General features: G+C 31.2%; 1 protein-coding gene across 3 annotated transcripts in view; it reads right to left on the bottom strand.

The window, feature by feature from the left end:
• Positions 1 to 2,305: 2,305 nt before the first annotated feature.
• The window catches only part of LOC111718292 (uncharacterized), a 28,090-nt gene continuing 11,934 nt past the window's right edge, over positions 2,306 to 18,461 (bottom strand). For 2 of the 3 annotated variants that reach the window (XM_023493839.1, XM_023493841.1), the window contains exons 11-27: positions 17,481 to 17,566; positions 16,243 to 16,329; positions 15,455 to 15,530; positions 15,324 to 15,410; positions 15,255 to 15,266; positions 14,935 to 14,978; positions 13,544 to 13,578; positions 12,816 to 12,877; positions 12,744 to 12,755; positions 10,488 to 10,613; positions 8,161 to 8,224; positions 7,102 to 7,184; positions 6,630 to 6,720; positions 6,415 to 6,462; positions 5,406 to 5,487; positions 2,964 to 3,041; positions 2,306 to 2,399 (exon numbers count right to left, since the gene is read on the bottom strand). In XM_023493839.1, coding sequence (XP_023349607.1) covers positions 2,364 to 2,399; positions 2,964 to 3,041; positions 5,406 to 5,487; positions 6,415 to 6,462; positions 6,630 to 6,720; positions 7,102 to 7,184; positions 8,161 to 8,224; positions 10,488 to 10,613; positions 12,744 to 12,755; positions 12,816 to 12,877; positions 13,544 to 13,578; positions 14,935 to 14,978; positions 15,255 to 15,266; positions 15,324 to 15,410; positions 15,455 to 15,530; positions 16,243 to 16,329; positions 17,481 to 17,566 — 1,109 coding nt within the window. In that variant the 3' untranslated portion in view covers positions 2,306 to 2,363. The remainder of the gene's footprint in view (positions 2,400 to 2,963; positions 3,042 to 5,405; positions 5,488 to 6,414; positions 6,463 to 6,629; positions 6,721 to 7,101; positions 7,185 to 8,160; positions 8,225 to 10,487; positions 10,614 to 12,743; positions 12,756 to 12,815; positions 12,878 to 13,543; positions 13,579 to 14,934; positions 14,979 to 15,254; positions 15,267 to 15,323; positions 15,411 to 15,454; positions 15,531 to 16,242; positions 16,330 to 17,480; positions 17,567 to 18,461) is intronic. The other variant, XM_023493840.1, reaches the window with a different exon arrangement.

Genomic DNA, 18,461 nt, shown 5'->3' with positions numbered 1-18,461 from the left:
TGAATATGTTAAATACTACAAATCTTATACAAAATCTTACATAAATACGTTTTGGTATACTTTTAGCACAGTTTTATATTTATTTCTCGAGACAGGAACATCAGATAGATGTCTTATTGTATCGTATTGTTCAACGCCTGAGATTCTCAGGTTTCATCCTATACCCCCTTTCATTTTTCCTTTATAGCCCTTTTAAAGGGACTGTAATGTAAGTTAAAGTATGACTTCGAATTTTCTTATTCCCAAAATTTCACGTAAAAACTAAGATTACGAGATTATAATTGGTTTTTTGTATTCTTTCTATAAACTTGAACTGTGATGATAATTTATGCTATTTTTCAAGAATATATTTTATGTTTTTATAGATTTTTATTTTTGTCCACTTATAAAAGTTTAATCAGAGGTTTTTTAAACGTCCTACATTGTTGTGAAGACTAATGGCCAATAACTTTTCAAACCTGCATCTTTTCATCTTTTCAAACCTGCAACTTTTAATCTTTTCATCCCTGCATCTTTTTATCTTTTCATCCCTGCATCTTTCCATCTTTTTATCCCTTCATCTTTTCATCTTTTCATCCCTGCATCTTTTCATCTTTTCATCACTGCATCTTTTCATCTTTTCATCCCTGCATCTTTTCATCTTTTCATCCCTGCATCTTTTCAAACCTAAATCTTTTTATCTTTTCAAACCTGCATCTTTCCAAATTTTCAAACATGCATCTTTCCATCTTTTTATCCCTTCATCTTTCCATATTTGAATGAAGATTATATATGAATTTAAATATTCAGAAGTTTCCAGGAAGAAAGGATTACAGGGGAAGGGATTAATTGAAATGGAAAATTTGTTCAAAGAGAAATTTAGAGTTTAAGTTTGAGAGTTGTGAGTTTATTTTACCAAGGGTTACTCTGGTTAAATGTAATTTATGAAAGGGGGTTTGTGTGCGGGAAACTTTGACACAACTATTTTTCATCTAGATTACACATATTCTAGAGTACAAGAGCTTACTCCGGGTACCGTGTATAATACAAGTATTAATATTCAGCGTGGAGAATGGTTTGTAAAATTACATTCCACCCTCTCTACAATGAATTCAAATGGGAAAATCATTCAATTTTACCAAAAGTTTTATTTCAAAATTTATTTAAATAAAAGTTATTTAAATAATGTATTACTTGAATTATGAATATCGCATTTCAAACATTTTTACATTGGTTTAATTGTATTTTTTTTGACGTTCAAATAATTTCTTTGTATTTTTAATAATGTTCAAATAATTCTTAACTATACGTTTTATTCTACAGCCACCAAAGAAGCAACAACTCCAAATGCTCAATTTCTTATTTTTTAGTGACTTCATCACGCAAAATTAAGGGTTCGGTCCTTATCTCAGTGAACTGTGACTAATTAAACATGAATTTTAAGTTTTTTCTTCTATACTTTTATGCCGGCACATGCGTATGAAACGTATAAGAATAAAATGACAACTCCGTAAGATTAAAGATTGTTGAATTATAAACCAAAACGTGATTGAATTCAAAAACCGAATGCATCTCGCCCTGGTTAGTTTGTGGTGCTGTACTTAAAGAATTTGAGCCGCGACTTAAATTTAAGTTAGCTCGGGGTACTTTAAGTCAAACCAGTCATAAAAGACACATGAGGCCGAATTTAAAGAATTTGAGCCGCGGCTCAAATAAGGTTGGTTCTACTTAAAATTGTATTAAATTTTAAGATTTAAGCCGGCGCTCAATTGAAACTGGTTTTGGGGGAATATGAGACGCGGCTTAAATTCATTAAAATCGGACAATGGTTGAACCGTCTCTACGATGTTTCATTAAATACGGTTCCGGCGCATAAGCTTTATTTTAAATGAGCTCTCTGTTTTTTTTAATATCGTTCATTTTGATTTCGAATAGAAATTAACATTTTCGTGATTGTAACATGAACTTGAGACTGTTAAAATCAGAGATTTGAGAATGTCGTCTTATTTCTGGCGGTTCTGAAAGATAATTATTATTTTAAATCAAAAATGCGTTATTTTCTGTAAAACATACACCATTAAAACTGTGCAAATAGGAAGATGACAGGTATGATTTTAAGTATTCCAATTTAAATGAAACTAAGAAATCGTGCAGTGTACATACCCAAGTCCATTTGATTTTCACAAAACAATTTGCTTTATATAACAATTTAACATCAATACACACGATAAATATCCTGATCTGCAATTTTATGAGTCCCGCTATAGAAAACTGAACTTCTCACCAATTATTATTTAATTAAAAGCAAAGTTTTATTTCTATTTTTCTCAAAAATACTTTTATTTTACAAATAACCAACTTTATCAAATTTAAAATTAAATCTGCTATCTTTCATTTTTCTCCTGAGCAACCTCTGTAATCTAGGAAAGAATTCATATAATCTTTTTTTTCCCCAGTTATTGATTTTTATATTATCTGATTGTTAAAGGGACTGTACAGGAAAAATGAAAGGGGGTATAGGGTGAAACCTAAAAAATCTCAGGCGTTGAACGATACACATAAGACATCTATCTGATGTTCCTGTCTAAAGAAATTGATATAAAACTATACTGGTCACGTGATTTCCGTCTGTATCACGTGATAACGATACTGCACTGCCATTAGCTGAAGTTCTGGTGACTTAATACGGACTATACGGCGGACTATATGTAATCATATTATCAATTATATCTATTAAAAATGCAAAATAAAAACTAAAAAATTATAATAGGAGCTCTCAGGAGATTCTCAGGCTCCTGTGGGATATCGTCGTTTTCAAAATTGCACATATATGAATTTTCGTATAAATTTGGCACGGTTTAATATTAATTTCTTATGACAGGAACATCAGATAGATGTCTTATATTTCATTTCATTTCATTTTTCCTTTACAGTCCCTTTAATGTGAGAAATTTTAAGAAATGTAATTAATTCAGACAATTTACATTTATTTTTCTGCAATATGGAGATATGAGGAAGGTTTGGGTTAGGTCCGAGGGTAAAGGAGCGCCAGGCAATCCTTGCTAGAAAATATAAATCAATCATTAATCAATTCAGGGTAATCCTTGCTAGAAAACCTCAATCAATCATTAATCAATTCAGGGTAATCCTTGCTAGAAAATATAAATCAATCATTAATCAATTCAGGGTAATCCTTGCTAGAAAACATCATCAATTATTAATCAATTGAGGGCAAACCTTGTTAGAAAATATAAATCAATCATTAATCAATTCAGGATACTCCTTGCTAGAAAATATAAATTAATCATTAATCAATTCAGGGTAATCCTTGCTTGAAAACATGAACTAATTAATTCAGGTAAATTCTTTGCCAGAAATATAAATTGATCAATTCTGGGTAAAGATTACAATCGATCACTTTTAAGTAATCCTTGCTAGAAAATATTAATTAATCAATTCCGGGTAATCCTTTCGAGAAAATATTAATTAATCAATTCCGGGTAATCCTTGCTAGAAAATATTAATTAATCAATTCCGGGAAATTCTTGCAAGAAAATATTGATCATTCAATTCCAAGAAATCCTTGCTAGAAATATAAATACTGAAATTCCGGATAATCCTTGCTAAAAAATATCAAACAATCAATTCCGGGAAATTCTTGCAAGAAAATATTAAACAATTGCTTTCTGGTAATCCTTGCTAGACAAATATCAAACAATCACTTCCCGGTAATCCTTGCTAGAAAATATCAAGCAGTCACTTCCAGGTAATCCTTGCTAGAAAATATCAAACAATCACTTTCAGGTAATCCTTGCTAGAAAAATATCAAGCAGTCACTTCCAGGTAATCATTGCTAGAAAATATCAAGCAGTCACTTCCAGGTAATCCTTGCTAGAAAATATCAAACAATCACTTTCTGGTAATACTTGCTAGAAAATATCAAACAATCAATTCCTGGTAATACTTGCTAGAAAATATCAAACAAGCACTTCCAGGTAATCCTTGCTAGAAAATATCAAACAATCATTTCCTGGTAATCCTTGCTAGAAAATATCAAACAATCACTTCCCGGTAATCCTTGCTAAACAAATATCAATCAATCATTTCTCTGTAATCCTTGCTAGAACATCAATCTCATGCTTCAGGATTTTTTTTTTTGGTATTTTCCGGTAATCTTCGAGATAAAATTATTTTCATCTTTGAATTCCAGTAAAATGGTAGCAACAAACATGAATTTTAATCTATAAACATTTTTAAGTTTTAATGTAGTCTTTCTGATTACATTGATGAATATACGAAAATTGTAAAAACGTTTTTGTACAGAACACACTGGACCAGAGGGACCGCCAGGTTCAAAGTCGTGGAACTTAGTTAAAACCTTTTTAAGTCTACCTCTATGCTATCATAAAATAACAAATCTAAAATCTGCACTGCGTGTTAACTGTTAAGTATCTTAATTTATGATTGATATTTTCTGTAAAATATTATGCTAAATTTTTAAAAATCCGCAAAATATGACAGAAAATCCACCAAAAGTCAACAAAACCATACACTACATTTTAAACAACTCATCATTGCACATACAAAAAGGGAGTTTGATGGAGCCAGAGGAAACAAATCCATTGAGAAATTTTCTCATTATCGAGAAGGTTTAAGATTTTTTGGATTATTTTTGTACAAACACTTGATAACACGTTGCTTCAAAAATAAAGTGTTAAAGGTAATTTACGAATTGTTTGCGTACTTTTCTTAATGAAATGTTTTTTTCTAGATATAAATAATATGTTTTCTAGCAAAGAGAAATTAAAAATCTGAAGAAAATCCCGTAATTAATCGAAACTTTACAGCCTTGTGCTAAAATATACCGCTAGTTTAAAATTATAGCACGATGATTACTTTACAGCACGTCAATAATAATATTCTCCATGAAGTGAGTATGCCGTAAACTACAGGGTGTCCCACGAAACATGGCAGTATGCAGGACGCCTTGAATGTCGTCTTGATTTTTGATATAATTTGCTGCATTTATTTGTCAACCTAATTTTAGAAGTAAATTTCTAGAGATAATAATCACAAAATTTCCCTTGTCCTGCCATTTCCAAAATGTGGTCTGCCTTTTTTGTGCTTTCAATATTGCCCGAGATATGAAGAATTTCGTTCAGATTTCGACAATTTTGCTTTTATTTAACAAAATTGAAATCTGAACCAAACTCTTTATATCTCAGGTAATATTGAAAGCACAAAAAACGCAGACCACTTTTTGGAAATGCCAGGGCTAGGAGAATTATGTGATAATTGTTTCAAGAATCACACATGTTAAAGTAGATAGAAGACTAAATGTCACAAATAAATTCAAATAACAAAGACGACTTTCAAGTCGTCTTCCTATTGTCATGTTTCGTGGGACACCCTGTATAAAAACTTACAATATGATATGGTATGAATCTGTAAGCATATTCCTGTTCTTTATCAGCATAATGTCTAACCCACTTCCAAACACTTTTCACTCTATGTAAAACAAAACTTAAAATAATAAGTATGTTGAAATAAAATAAACTTTCTTGACATCAGAGATTATAAGTGATTGTACTGCACGTACATGTTTGGTGATAATTTTATCCTTTTTAATAAAAACCGTATTTATGCAGCCTCCCTTAAAGGCTTGATCTCGATATTCAATGTGGGCAATTTTGAATGTGATATCTATGCTGGGTCCTTTCAAATTCAAGTTATCCCTGCAGGGTATGACCAAAACAGGATATCGAGGAGGAATTAAATAAAACCGTAGATCTGCATTAGATGTAAGTCAACGTTTAATCCAGAGATTCATAATAGTTCAGTGTAAATTCATTAGTCTGACATAATCAAAGAGAATAGAATATATATTAGAGTGGAATTTACTAGAAAAAAGTGTAAAATGGCCATTTTGTTGTACTGTTTCCATACTGCAGGTGTACTTTACATATTTGTGCTATATAACCTTTTGGGCCCTGGAACATCATTTTACAGAAAATCTAAAATTAATATTAAAAGAAAACCAAATTATGAAATAGGCTGGTTTCATAATTGACCAATGATCATTTCACATTGACTCTATGCCTTTCACTTTACAAACGATGATGTTCCGTTATAACTATAAATCAAATGATATTTTTTTATTCACCTAATTCATTTTATAAAGTTTATTTAACAGCTTTAAAAAATTTGAAATTGAAATGGATAGTCTAGGGAACATATTGTATAAATGTACTCTACTGCATATAATTTGTGAACATTTACATGATTTGTACACTTTGAACTCCCTTTCGGGCTGAAAGGGACTGAAAAAATTCATACCGAGGGATTGTCTAAATTCCACTCTAATATATATTCTATTCTCTTTGGACATAATGTTTCAATATTATTCTTTTAGATTTTAAAATATTTTTGTTTTCCCTTGTATATATTCCAGGATAGTTTCTCATCGCACATCCCTTTCCGCGACTATTTTATAATTATCAAATTATATTTAATTTTGAATGGAGTGTTTAAGAAACATTAAAAGGGGTATATTGTATAGGCTTGAAATATTTAATGAAAACATTGAATTTTTTAATTTTAAAATTAGGATTATAAATTTAGTTGCTAAATAATATATTTGCTAATTGTGCCTGACTATCCCCACGAGAACACCAACTTTAGACAAGTTCCCGTTGTGAGTTTCAAGATCAGATTCTACCCACAGAGGTCCACCACTATCTCCTGTAGTAGAAAACCGGTTTAATTAATTAATTTCTGTGAGTGTGAGACCGAAACTTTTAATTTCAAAGTTATGTGAACACGACTAAATTGTCAGCTATTATTGATAAAAAGCCGACTGTGTGTGTGAACTTTGATTGATTATATCAAAACAAATCTACTTAATTTGTCGGACTGAAAAAGATATGAATTACACAGTACTTTCTTAAAAAAATTTGTATTAGGGCATACAATATCTTTTTTTGAATTAATCAATTTTATTTTTTATTCAATATTCAATTATTTAATTATATATCTTTTTATTATGTAAGCAAATTATGTAGAATTAAGCTAATATTTAAAAAAAAAAAATAATTTCAGTTTTTAAATACATGTAAATTTAACCTTGACATGTGTCACTTCCACCAATGACTAGCTGGGTTTTCGAGGAAAACTCTCCTAAATTGGTGTTATCAAGCCTTTTGGACCTGAAAAAATAGCTTTCGATGATCGTGATCCAAATGTTGCAAGCTCTTGAGCATAAATCAATGAGAATTTTGCCAAAAAACTTCTTAAAAAAACTAAAACTAAAAATAAGTGCTCTAGAGTTCTAACATGTTCATTTCTAGGGCTTCAAAGAAGTAGTGCATAGTGAGTATATCAGGTAAAATAGTTCGTTTGTGAGGTAAAATAGTGAGTTTGTGAGGTAAAATAGTGAGTTTGTGAGGTAAAATAGTGAGTTTGTGATGTAAAATGGTGAGTTTGTGAGGTAAAATAGTTAGTTTATGAGGTAAAATAGTGAGTTTGTGATGTAAAATGGTGAGTTTGTGAGGTAAAATAGTGAGTTTGTGAGGTAAAATAGTGAATTTGTGAGGTAAAATAGTGAGTTTGTGAGGTAAAATAGTGAGTTTGTGAGGTAAAATAGTGAGTTTGTGAGGTAAAATAGTAAGTTTGTGAGGTAAAATAGTGAGTTTGTGAGGTAAAATAGTGAGTTTGTGAGGTAAAATAGAAGTTCGTGAGGTAAAATAGTAAGTTTGTGAGCTTAGATAAAAGGCCAAGGCGTTGTGACATTTACAAGTGGACTCAGTCTTTAAAATTTATGCAACTTTTTATGGCAGTCAGGATATAAGTTTGATGCTTTTGTTTATTCCAATTCTTAAAAAAAAACTTTTAATTTACATTTTTTGTAGATTGAACTGAAGTCTTCCAGAAATCATAAATTTAAAATTTTTTTGCCGATTAAAAACTGAAAATATATTTGTGAAAAAAAACAAGTTTTTCTAATATGAAAATAAGATCAGCTGAAAACTTTAGAATGAGAAATTCTTAATCCCGATCGGTTAATTAATCTGGAGATTAAATAAAAGAGGAGAACAAGCAATATTTAATCTGGAGATTAAGAAAAAGAGTGGATCAAGCATTAATCCCGATATCCACCATTCAAAAGTTTCCAGCTCAGATTACCTAAAAAATTTGTTCTTTTTATTTTTCGACCCATTCTTCATATCAAACAAACTAAAGTCATTTCCTGAATAAAAGATTCTACAAATAATAAACCTGAAATTAAAAATGTAATATTTTAGATGCTAGTTTTTAACAAACTATGTAATCCTTCAACTACATATCTTTTTCTATCTGTGTAATTCTTCAACTAAACATCTTTTTTTATCTGTGTAATCCTTCAAATACATCTCTTGTCCTATCTGCATATTCCTTCAACTACACATATTATTCTATCTGTGTAATATTTCAACCTTAATCTATCTGTTTGATTTTTCATTTACATCTCTTGTTCGTTCTCTGTAATTCTTTAACTACATCTCTTGTTCTATCTGTGTAATCCTTTAACTACATCTCTTGTCCTATCTGTGAAATTCTTGAACTACATCTCTTGTTCTATCTGTGTAATCCTTCAACTACATCTTTTGCTCTATCTGTGTAATCCTCCAATATCTGGTCCTATCTGTATATTCCTTCAACTACATTTCTTGTCCAATCTGTGTAATCCTTAAATTACATATCTTGACCTATCTGTATAATCCTTCCACTACATATATTGCCCTTTCTGTGTAATCCTTCTACTACATTTCTTGTCCTATCTGTGTAATCCTTCAACTACATCTCTTGTCCTATCTGTAAATCCTTCAACTTCATTTCTGATTCTATCTGTGTGATCTTTCAATTACATCTCTTGTTCTATCTCTGTAATCCTTCAACCAAATCACTTATCCTATCTGTATATTCCTTCAACTACATCTCTTATTCTACCTTTGTAATCCTACAACTACATAACTTTCAGAACTATGTAATCCTACAATTACATATCTTGTCCTATCTGTGTAATCCTTCCACTACATCTCTTGTCCTATCTGTGTAATCTTTAAACTACATCTTTTGTTCTATCTGTGTAATCCTTCCATACATCTCTTGTCCTATCTGTGTAATCCTTAAACTACATCTTTTGTTATATCTGTGTAATCCTTCCACTACATCTCTTGTCCTATCTGTGTAATCCTTCAACTACATTTCTTGTCCTATCTGTGTAATCCTTCAACTACATCTGTTGTACTATCTGTATAATCCTTCCACTACATCTCTTGTTCTATCTGTATATTCCTTCAACTACATCTTTTGTCCTATCTGTATTGTTTCGCTACTTAGCGATTTCCCTAAAGACCTAATATATGTACCGTGTGGTATTTCTCAGGATTGGATCGTAAGACTCCCTTCTCTCAACGCTCGTCATAATAAAAAGGAAGATAGTAAGGTTCCGAACGTTTATTTCTCTGAGCCTTCAATCTAAACAAGTTTAATAAACCCACAGAAAAAGCTTTGAGTGAAAATCATACACATATAACAAATAATCCACTCAGGCATTAAAAAACTGTGGCTAGGAACCAATAAACGAATACACAATCATCAATCATACTAGAATCAACCAATAAACATAGATATATATAAAATAATTACCACGGTGATCCCAGAATTCTGAACACGGAAAATACTTGCAAAACGAATAAACATATACTGAATATAAATATAACTACTACTCCGCTAGAAATCTTGCGTCTGCGCAGTCGGACTGTAAACAGTTCCTAAACTAGTTCTTTCACAATACATTCCGTACAGCTCTTCAGGGGGACCTCAGAAATACCCAGGGGTGACAAGCAGACTTTCTACACGCAGCATGGCTCGCGTAACATGTATATTCCTTAAACTACATCTTTTGGCCTATTTGTATAATCCTTCAACTAAATCTCTTGTTCTATCTGTGCAATCCTCTAACTACATTTCTTGTCCTATCTGTAAACTGTGTATACTCTGTATAATCTGTATACTCTCTTTAATCTGTATAATCTGTATAATGTGTATACTCTGCATAATCTGTATAATCTGTATAATCTTTATAATCTGTATAATCTTTATAATCTGTATAATCTGTATAATCTATATAATATTTATAATCTGTATAATCTGAATAATCTATTTAATCTGTATAATCTGTATAATCTGTTTAGTCTCTATAATCTGTAAAATCTATTTATTCTGTATAATCTATTTAATCTGTGTAATCTGTATAAAATGTTTAGTCTGTATAATATGTATAATCTGTATAATCTGTATAATCTGTATAATCTGTATAATCTGTATAATCTGTATATCTTTATAATCTGTATAATCTATATAATCTGTATAATTTTTATAATCTGTATAATCTATTTAATCTGTATAATCTGTATAATCTATTTAATGTGTTTAATCTTTATAATCTTTATAATATATAATATTACTGTTATCTGTCTCCTGGGTGTAGTTGAAGACTGTAAGGTTGAGTTTGTTAAGATGAGCAGCACAGAGTTCAACCCTGGAGTTTACAGTTAGAATATTCATCTTCTCATTCACCAGGTTACCAAGAACTTACCTCAACAATTAGATCTTTCACAACATGTATACAAATAATCATTTTAATTAAAGGGACTGTCGTCTAATTTTAGGTGATACTCCCTTTAAAGAGGGACATGTCTGATTCACAACAGTAACCTTAAACCCTTAATCTGATTGATAATTTGGAAACTAACATCGTTTTCTAGCTTGAAATCCTAGTATATGACGTACCTCAAACCCTTCAGTAAAAGTAAATTCAGCCTAAAGTCTGACCGCGTCAACCTTGTTGCAACGTCTAGTCCTATTGAGTGTCTGCTTTATTTACCCATACAGCACAAACTGGAACCGGAAAGGTTGACCCGGCTCGGAAATTCAAATGTACTACGGCTGCCCGTGATATATCGTAAATCAGATTCAAGTTTAGGGTTCCGTTGTAAATATGACATGCAACTCTAAATATGGAGAGTCTAGTAAAATTACGCCTACAGTCCATCTAGTGAACCAGTTCCTCTACTCCCCTCCAAGTAACCCTCCATTTTATAGAGTGGCATATCCTATTCACAACAATTAACTTTTTCTGAGAAATTCCTGTTTTTCTAGATGATAATTTATTATTTCAAGACATAAAAATATAATTATATCTAATAAAATAAAAATATGAATATTTATGTGAATGCAAAATGGAGGATCGCTTGAAATTACGTTTCAATCCCATTAACCCTATTTATCCTGACGTCTGGTTTCATGACTGGTTCATTGGAGGAGGGACCCCCTCCTTCTATTTTCTTATTGTGATACAAATCTGTAACACTCGATACGGTTTTGGAAAGGCCCTGGGCTCTACTTCAATAATCTGCAAATACAGAGGCAAATTTGCAAAACCCCAAATATTTAATGCGAAAAATAATTATTAAGGAAAAAATGCGCAAGAAAAAATTGCGCAAATTGCAACAAATTATACATTTTTGAAAATCCTTTGACCCATTGAATTCAAATGTGCAAAATTTTAAAACCTAAATGTGTATTCAAGAAAATCTTAAAATGTGCAAATTCCAATTGAAAGGCCTCTGTGCAAAATTTATTTACAAAAATTGTGCAATCTGGTTGTTTTTGTTATAGGCTTTTCCAAACAGATACAAAATGTTGAAATCCAATGACTAGAAGTAGGTCTAAATATAGTTTTAGTATGGTATAGGTAAAATAAGGTATTTAGCAGTATATCTGCAATGGACTCAGGCAGTAGGTATAAAAGCCCAGCTAGTTAGTTATAAAAGTCAGAAATTTTGATCTTCCTAGCTCAAATAGTTTTAGAGTTATCGCAAAAAGAACGATAAGGGGTGGGCTGAAATTGAACCCCCCCCCCCCAGGATGAATAGGGTTAAAGTACTTGTGAACCCCGAATAGATGATACTTGTAAAAATGGAAAAAATTACTCTTGAGAAAATTCTTGTTGAGTGTTACGAACGAAACTGCAGAATACAATTCTTTTAAAATAAAATCACAAAATTCTGGAAAAATTTACAAAAAAAGACTGATTTTTGAATTAGCAGTCAAACATTTCAAGCATTTTAAAGTTTTTTGAATAATTTTTAGATGTGAGAACATTTGAATGAGCTAAGGGTCATAAGTCATGCCTTTTAATTTAGAGGAAAACTAAACAAGTTGACTCCGTTATAATTTTAAGTCATTTATTTACTGATGTCAAAGTTCTTGCAACAAACTCTGATTTTTTATTCCTATATCTTTGCAACCCAAAGTCATAAAGCTTAGATATTTAAAACAACATATAAATTCTGTCAGATCACATAATCTAAGTTTGAGCTTCAGGTTGAAAAGATATGGGGATTGGAAACCTCGAGTTTGTGGCAAAGCATCAATTCCTGATGAAAATAATAAATAAAAATAATTCATTACTTACGAGAAGTATGCGGTTAAACTATCTAAATTCATTTTTCAACTAAGTCGACTAAACAATTCAGAGCTCTGAGGCCGAATTTAAAATATGGTTGCTTCCACTTAAAATCGTATTCAATGTTTTAAGATTTAAGCTGGTGCTCAATTAAAACCGGTTTTTGGCGAATTTGAGACACGACTTAGATTCATTAAATTAGGTTCAATTTTTTTTACTTTTACATCTCTTCTATCTCATTAAACTTATTCACCTGATAACGCACCTGAAAAAATTAAACTTTTTTATATATTAAACTTTTAAATACTTTTTAAAATGAACTTACCGTCGCATTGTCTCTTTGACAAAATACTCAGTTTAGTCATTTTTAAATTGTCAGCAAGTGATCTAGAAAATTTAAAAGAATTGAGTTCTTGCCACTCTGATTGTCTAATCCCTATATATCTGGAACCTAATGTCGGAGTCCTTAGATATTTTAGATTATGAATTCTGATAGATCAAATAGCTAAAGTTTGAAATATCAAAGGTTTACATCATAAGGTTGCAAAGATATAGGGACTAGAAAATTTGTGACAAAGACTTAATTAATTTCTTTTCAGGTAGCCTTAATCTTTAAAAAATTTAGTCCTGAATAATATCAATTATCTAAAATTTGAATATTTTGTTCATAATTACAAACATGTCTTCATAATTTCGATCACTTGTTCATAATTACAAACACTTGTTCATAATTACAAACACTTGTTCATAATTACAAACACTTGTTCATAATTACAAACACTTGTTCATAATTTCGAACAACTTTGACAATTTTGAAATGTATTAGGTGTTAAAAATAAAAGTATAAGTTTTTTTCTATCAGAAGAACCCCTGGAAGAAATTGAGCCTTTGCAACAAATTCAAATTTGTAATCCCTATATCTTTTCGACCTGATAAAATAAACTGTTGTTAATTAAACTCTGCGACATTTGGTTGCAAAGATATAGGGATTAAAAAATCAGAGTTTGTTGCAAAGATATATTTCGTTACTTATGAACTGTACCTTATACTTACATTTTATTACAGTTTTCATTGCAGAACCCCCAACCCTAAATCAAAATAAATAAATTGTAAGCGTAATTTGCTGTGACTCTCCAAGCAAAGATGGTAAGTCCAATTAACAAAGGTACCCTTGAAACTTTGATCTGATCAAACATCGTTTTTCTGATTCAAAAAGTGTTAAATTCCTGCAGTTCTAACTAATTCTTGATTAGAGAAAGCTTTCAGGGAACCGATATAAATCGGGCATTCTTTACATGGAGGTATACTTGAAATTACGCACCTCTGCCCCTTTAGTAAAAGTAAATTCAACCTTTATGAAGCATAAAGTCTAACCGCGTCAACCTTGTTGCACCGGCTAGTCCTTTCTAATTGCAATTGAGAGACGTTACATCACAATCCCAGCGTTAATTTCTTGAAAGTAAGTTCGATGTTAAATGTTCATTTGCCTCAAACTAATAAGTATATTTATTGGTAAGAACCTGATGCAAAAACATAAATACTTACACAAGAACAAAAATATAAATACTTACACAAAAACAAAAAAATTCGAAATGATCTTGCTGCTTTAAAAGCCATGATAAATTCTTTCAGTCTTTCATTTTTTTTGTCAGATAAACCTGGTTAGGGAGAAGAGTCTCAGTGCCACAGAATCAAATCTTCTAATCCCTATATCTATGCAACCTGATGTCGTAACCTTAGATATTTCAAACTATGAGTTCTGGTTGATCAAACAACCTAAGGCTGAAATATCAAAGGTTTGCACCATCAGGTTGCAAATATATAGGGATAAAAAATTGAATTTTAGGCAAAGACTTATAATTCCTTTCTGGCAAAAAGTTGTGTCTTTTTTTCCTACAGAAAGTATCGATTGTTATAGAAACATCTTTGAGCGGAAATACTTAGTTATGTTTCTACAGTGAGAACCAGTAAAATCTGGAATAGGAAGACGACTTTGAAACTCAATTTATGACTTTAAATAGTCTAATGAACATAAGACATAGTAATGTGAAGTGTAAACAAACTTATTTCCCTTAAAAAGTGATTTAATAAGTTTCTAGTATAATTCACGCACCTCTGCCCTTTTAGTAAACGTAAATTCAACCTATATGAAGCATAAAGTCTGATCGCGTCAATCTTGTTGCACCGGCTAGTCCAGCCCACCAGCCCATAGAGCTAGGTACAGTACAAACTGGGACCGGAAAGGTTGACCCGGCTCGGAAATTCAAATGTACTACGGCTGCCCGTGAATTATTTGCTTTGTAACAACATTAAATACACTCAATTATTGTTTTAATGTCGTTTTCTCCAGTTTGATGGTGGTTTTCACTGTATTTAAAAGAATTGCATATGTTTTTTCCCAAAAGCATATGCAATCCCTTTTTTCCTGTGTTTATTCCATTTACCTTATTTTGTTCAGGTATAGCTATTTCCTGTTGATTAGGTAAAACTACAAAAACAAAAAATAACATTAACCTGATATTTTGATTTATTTAGGTTGAATAATGAATAATATTCTAATTAGTTTAAAACAATTGACATGGTAATTTAAACATAATCAAGTACAAGTAAATCAAGTTTAATTTTCTAAACAAACAATCTTAATTCAAACAATTTTTGTAAACAAACTGCTTCCACGTCAATTTCTTATTTCTATTCCAATTCTCAAATATTGTAAATTAAAAATAAAAACTTTACTCATCTGATGAAAGTTCCTGAATCTTACCGTTGTGATCCGCTGAAATGAAAAAAAGATTTTATTATTTAATGAAAAAAATATATATAAAAAGCTTACGATCGCAGTATCCAGACTCATTTCTTGATGCATTTAGCTTACACGTGGCACACCATCCAAACCCATCCGGATCCAACTCTAAAATTTCTTATTTATATCATTATTTGTATTAAACATTTTAGATGCTGAACCTGTTGGAAAACAATGGGAGAGGTTCTTTTCTTTAAGCAGATGCGTCAAGTTTTTGGTTGGTAGGAGGAGAGATTCCTGAAAAATATTTTAAAAATTTATAAAAAATTTATATACCCGTAAACAAATGGGACTTTCCTGACGACTTAACACTTTTAAATACAGTGTTAAGAAAAATAAATTGTTTATCTTGCTTTTAATAATTTCTTTAATAATTTCTTTAATAATTTCTTTAATAATTTCTTTAATAATTTCTTTAATAATTTCTTTAATAATTTCTTTAATAATTTCTTTAATGGTGGTAAGTAAATATTTGTCAAAGAAAAATACACTGCCTGAGGCCGAATTTAAAGAATTTGAGCGGCGGCTTAAATTGTTGGTGGATTTAAGACGCAGCTCAAATTTATTAAATTCAAACACTGGACCCATAAACGTAAGAAAACATATGAATATGTTTTCTATAAATGATTTTGCTTTAAAAGATTTTATCTTTCTTTATTATGACTATTTATCTTTAAGAAAATTTCATAATTTTTATAGTAAATATTATTAAAATAATATTTACTAGCTGAAGGCCCGGCGTTGCCCGTGGAAAAAAAAATTGAAAACAAATATTCGAAATTTTTAGACTATGTCACCCCCACGCTACTCATGAGTGTCCACAAAAAATGTCAACCCATTCGGTCCAGCCGTTTGACCGGCTGTAGGGAACATATATACGACTGTCTTGTTATATTATATAGATTGTATATTTCCTAATATATGGAACTTCACACGAAATGTAACTTACCTTTGTAATAGAGTACACTGAAAGAAGTTTTCTGTCTTCTTGAGTTAACAGTTCTTTATTCTTATGCCGGGTTTGAAGATCTACCAACTAGAAAATTTCAAATATATAAAGTTGTAATATCTGTCTGTCTGTCTGTTTGTTTGTCCGATAATAACTCAGGAACCCCGGACCGATTTGCCTCAAATTTTAATTGGGGAAACGGGAGGTCGAGTAGATAGACTTTAATAGTCAATATTTAGTTTTCCGGTAAAATAGTTCAAGTGCGGGTAAACGACGGAAGTAACTTTTAGTAACCTTGGCATGGCGGTGGGGCCCAAGCTAGTCTAAAATAAAACCATTTAAAGGGACTGTACACGTATTTGCAAGTGACCCTTCTTAGCATGTATGATGGACAACGGTACCTTTAAAACCTTAGTTCAGCTTATAATCAAAAATAAATGAAGAATTAAAAATTGAGTCTTGAACGGAGTTCTGTTTCAGTATCATAAAGAAGGAAATTGTGAGAATTGAACACTTTTCCAGCTAGAAAATCAACAATTTATTTTTACATTATCGAACAAATAATTAAAAGCTTAAATGGTATCGATGTTAATCTGGCATGCTCTTCATGGAGGGTCACTTGAAAATACAATGACAGTCATAAAATGCGTTTAAATCTGATACAAGTTTTATTTTGGATTTTGTTATTTAGATTTTAAAATTCTGCAGGAAAAGTAATGTTTCTTGATATTGTAAAAAATGAGTTAAATTGCTGGATCGTATTTTTGAATTATTTTGGCCATGATTTTATCCTTGCTATTTTACTCAATTTTAGGATTATTTTGGAGTTCAACTAAACATATGATGAACACAATTTATAAATATTTAATAATTTCACCGAATTAGAAGAAAACCAAGTAAAACTGGTTTTTATTTGATCAGAGCTGGAACCTCTTGTCTGGGATACCCTTTATACCGTTCACTTGATCTCGATATCCACTGTGACCACTTTTGATTTTCTTACTAATCCTCTCTTTTGGATATCCATGCTGGGTTCCGACCAATGAGAGTTCTCTCATTGATTATGTGAAAAATTTCACGGCTTCCGATTGGGTTTTCGGTTTCTGCAAACGAAACTCTGATTGGTTGAATTTGAGACACTTTCATGGATATTAAATAAAGGGTTATTTAATCTCCGGATTAACAAAAAGAGGAGCATTGATTTAAATATCTCAATACAAGAGTTTCCAGCTTCTAACCTTCTGGTTAAACTTGACACAAACTTGATCCAATGAACTTGGAGGAGGAAGGTTATTTTCACAATTAAAAACTCCATCCTGGTTTTCTAAATATATCATTTATAAACAAACCAATTCATGTTTACAGACATTTCCAACCCAAATAGTTAAAGGTTTTGTGAACAGGTCGGAACTTTTAATTTGAAGCGATGATCAGTGATAAACCTTGAAAAACAGCTGACTCGTATTTTTTTAATCTCTCATTGGCTGAGAGATGATTTTGTGAATTCTGATTGGTCGATCTTAAAAGAGCTGTTATATATCTTAAAGTGACAAAATTTGAAAACTGTTGTTAACGTAAAACAGTCGATACTTTGAATTGCGTTGGGGTTATTCTGTACAGTGTCCGAATTTAATGAATTTAAGCCGCGTCTCAAATCCCCCAAAACCGGTTTCAATTGAGCAGCGGCTTAAATCTTGAAAATTTGATGCAATTTTAAAAGGAACCAACCATATTTGAGCCGTGGCTTAAATTTAAGCCGCTGCTCAAATTCTTTAAATTCGGCCTCAGGCCAAGTCTTAGAGGAATTCAAGTTGATTCCAGGTTTAAACAGATCTTTTCACTCGACAAAAAGTCAAAGGTTTCAAGGGTACCAATATAAATTGGGCAATGCCCTTTTTCTTTGCAGGGTCACTTGAAATTACACATACAGTCCCTTTAATATGGATCAAGAATACGAAACTTCTGACCTCTATAATGTGAATACATCTTTGACTGATAAATAAATTAAGTGTTACATTCCGATTTTTCAGCTTAATAACCTTTATCTTTAAATCCGAGATATCAATCAAGAAAATTGAATTAGGCCATACATAAGTAAGGTAGTTGAACTGAGTATGCAGTGTTGTGGAAACTACTTTCGGATTAATTTGAGACATATAAAACTTTTTAAAGATCTGTAAATCCTGAGTTTGAGCTCAAAGTCCACGTTCAAAACTTCT

The sequence above is a fragment of the Eurytemora carolleeae genome, unplaced genomic scaffold, assembly GCF_000591075.1.
Source record: "Eurytemora carolleeae unplaced genomic scaffold, Eaff_2.0 scaffold36, whole genome shotgun sequence".
Lineage (NCBI taxonomy): Eukaryota > Metazoa > Arthropoda > Copepoda > Calanoida > Temoridae > Eurytemora > Eurytemora carolleeae.
Note: the sequence above shows the minus strand (reverse complement) of the source record. Positions and strands in the feature narration are given on the sequence as shown.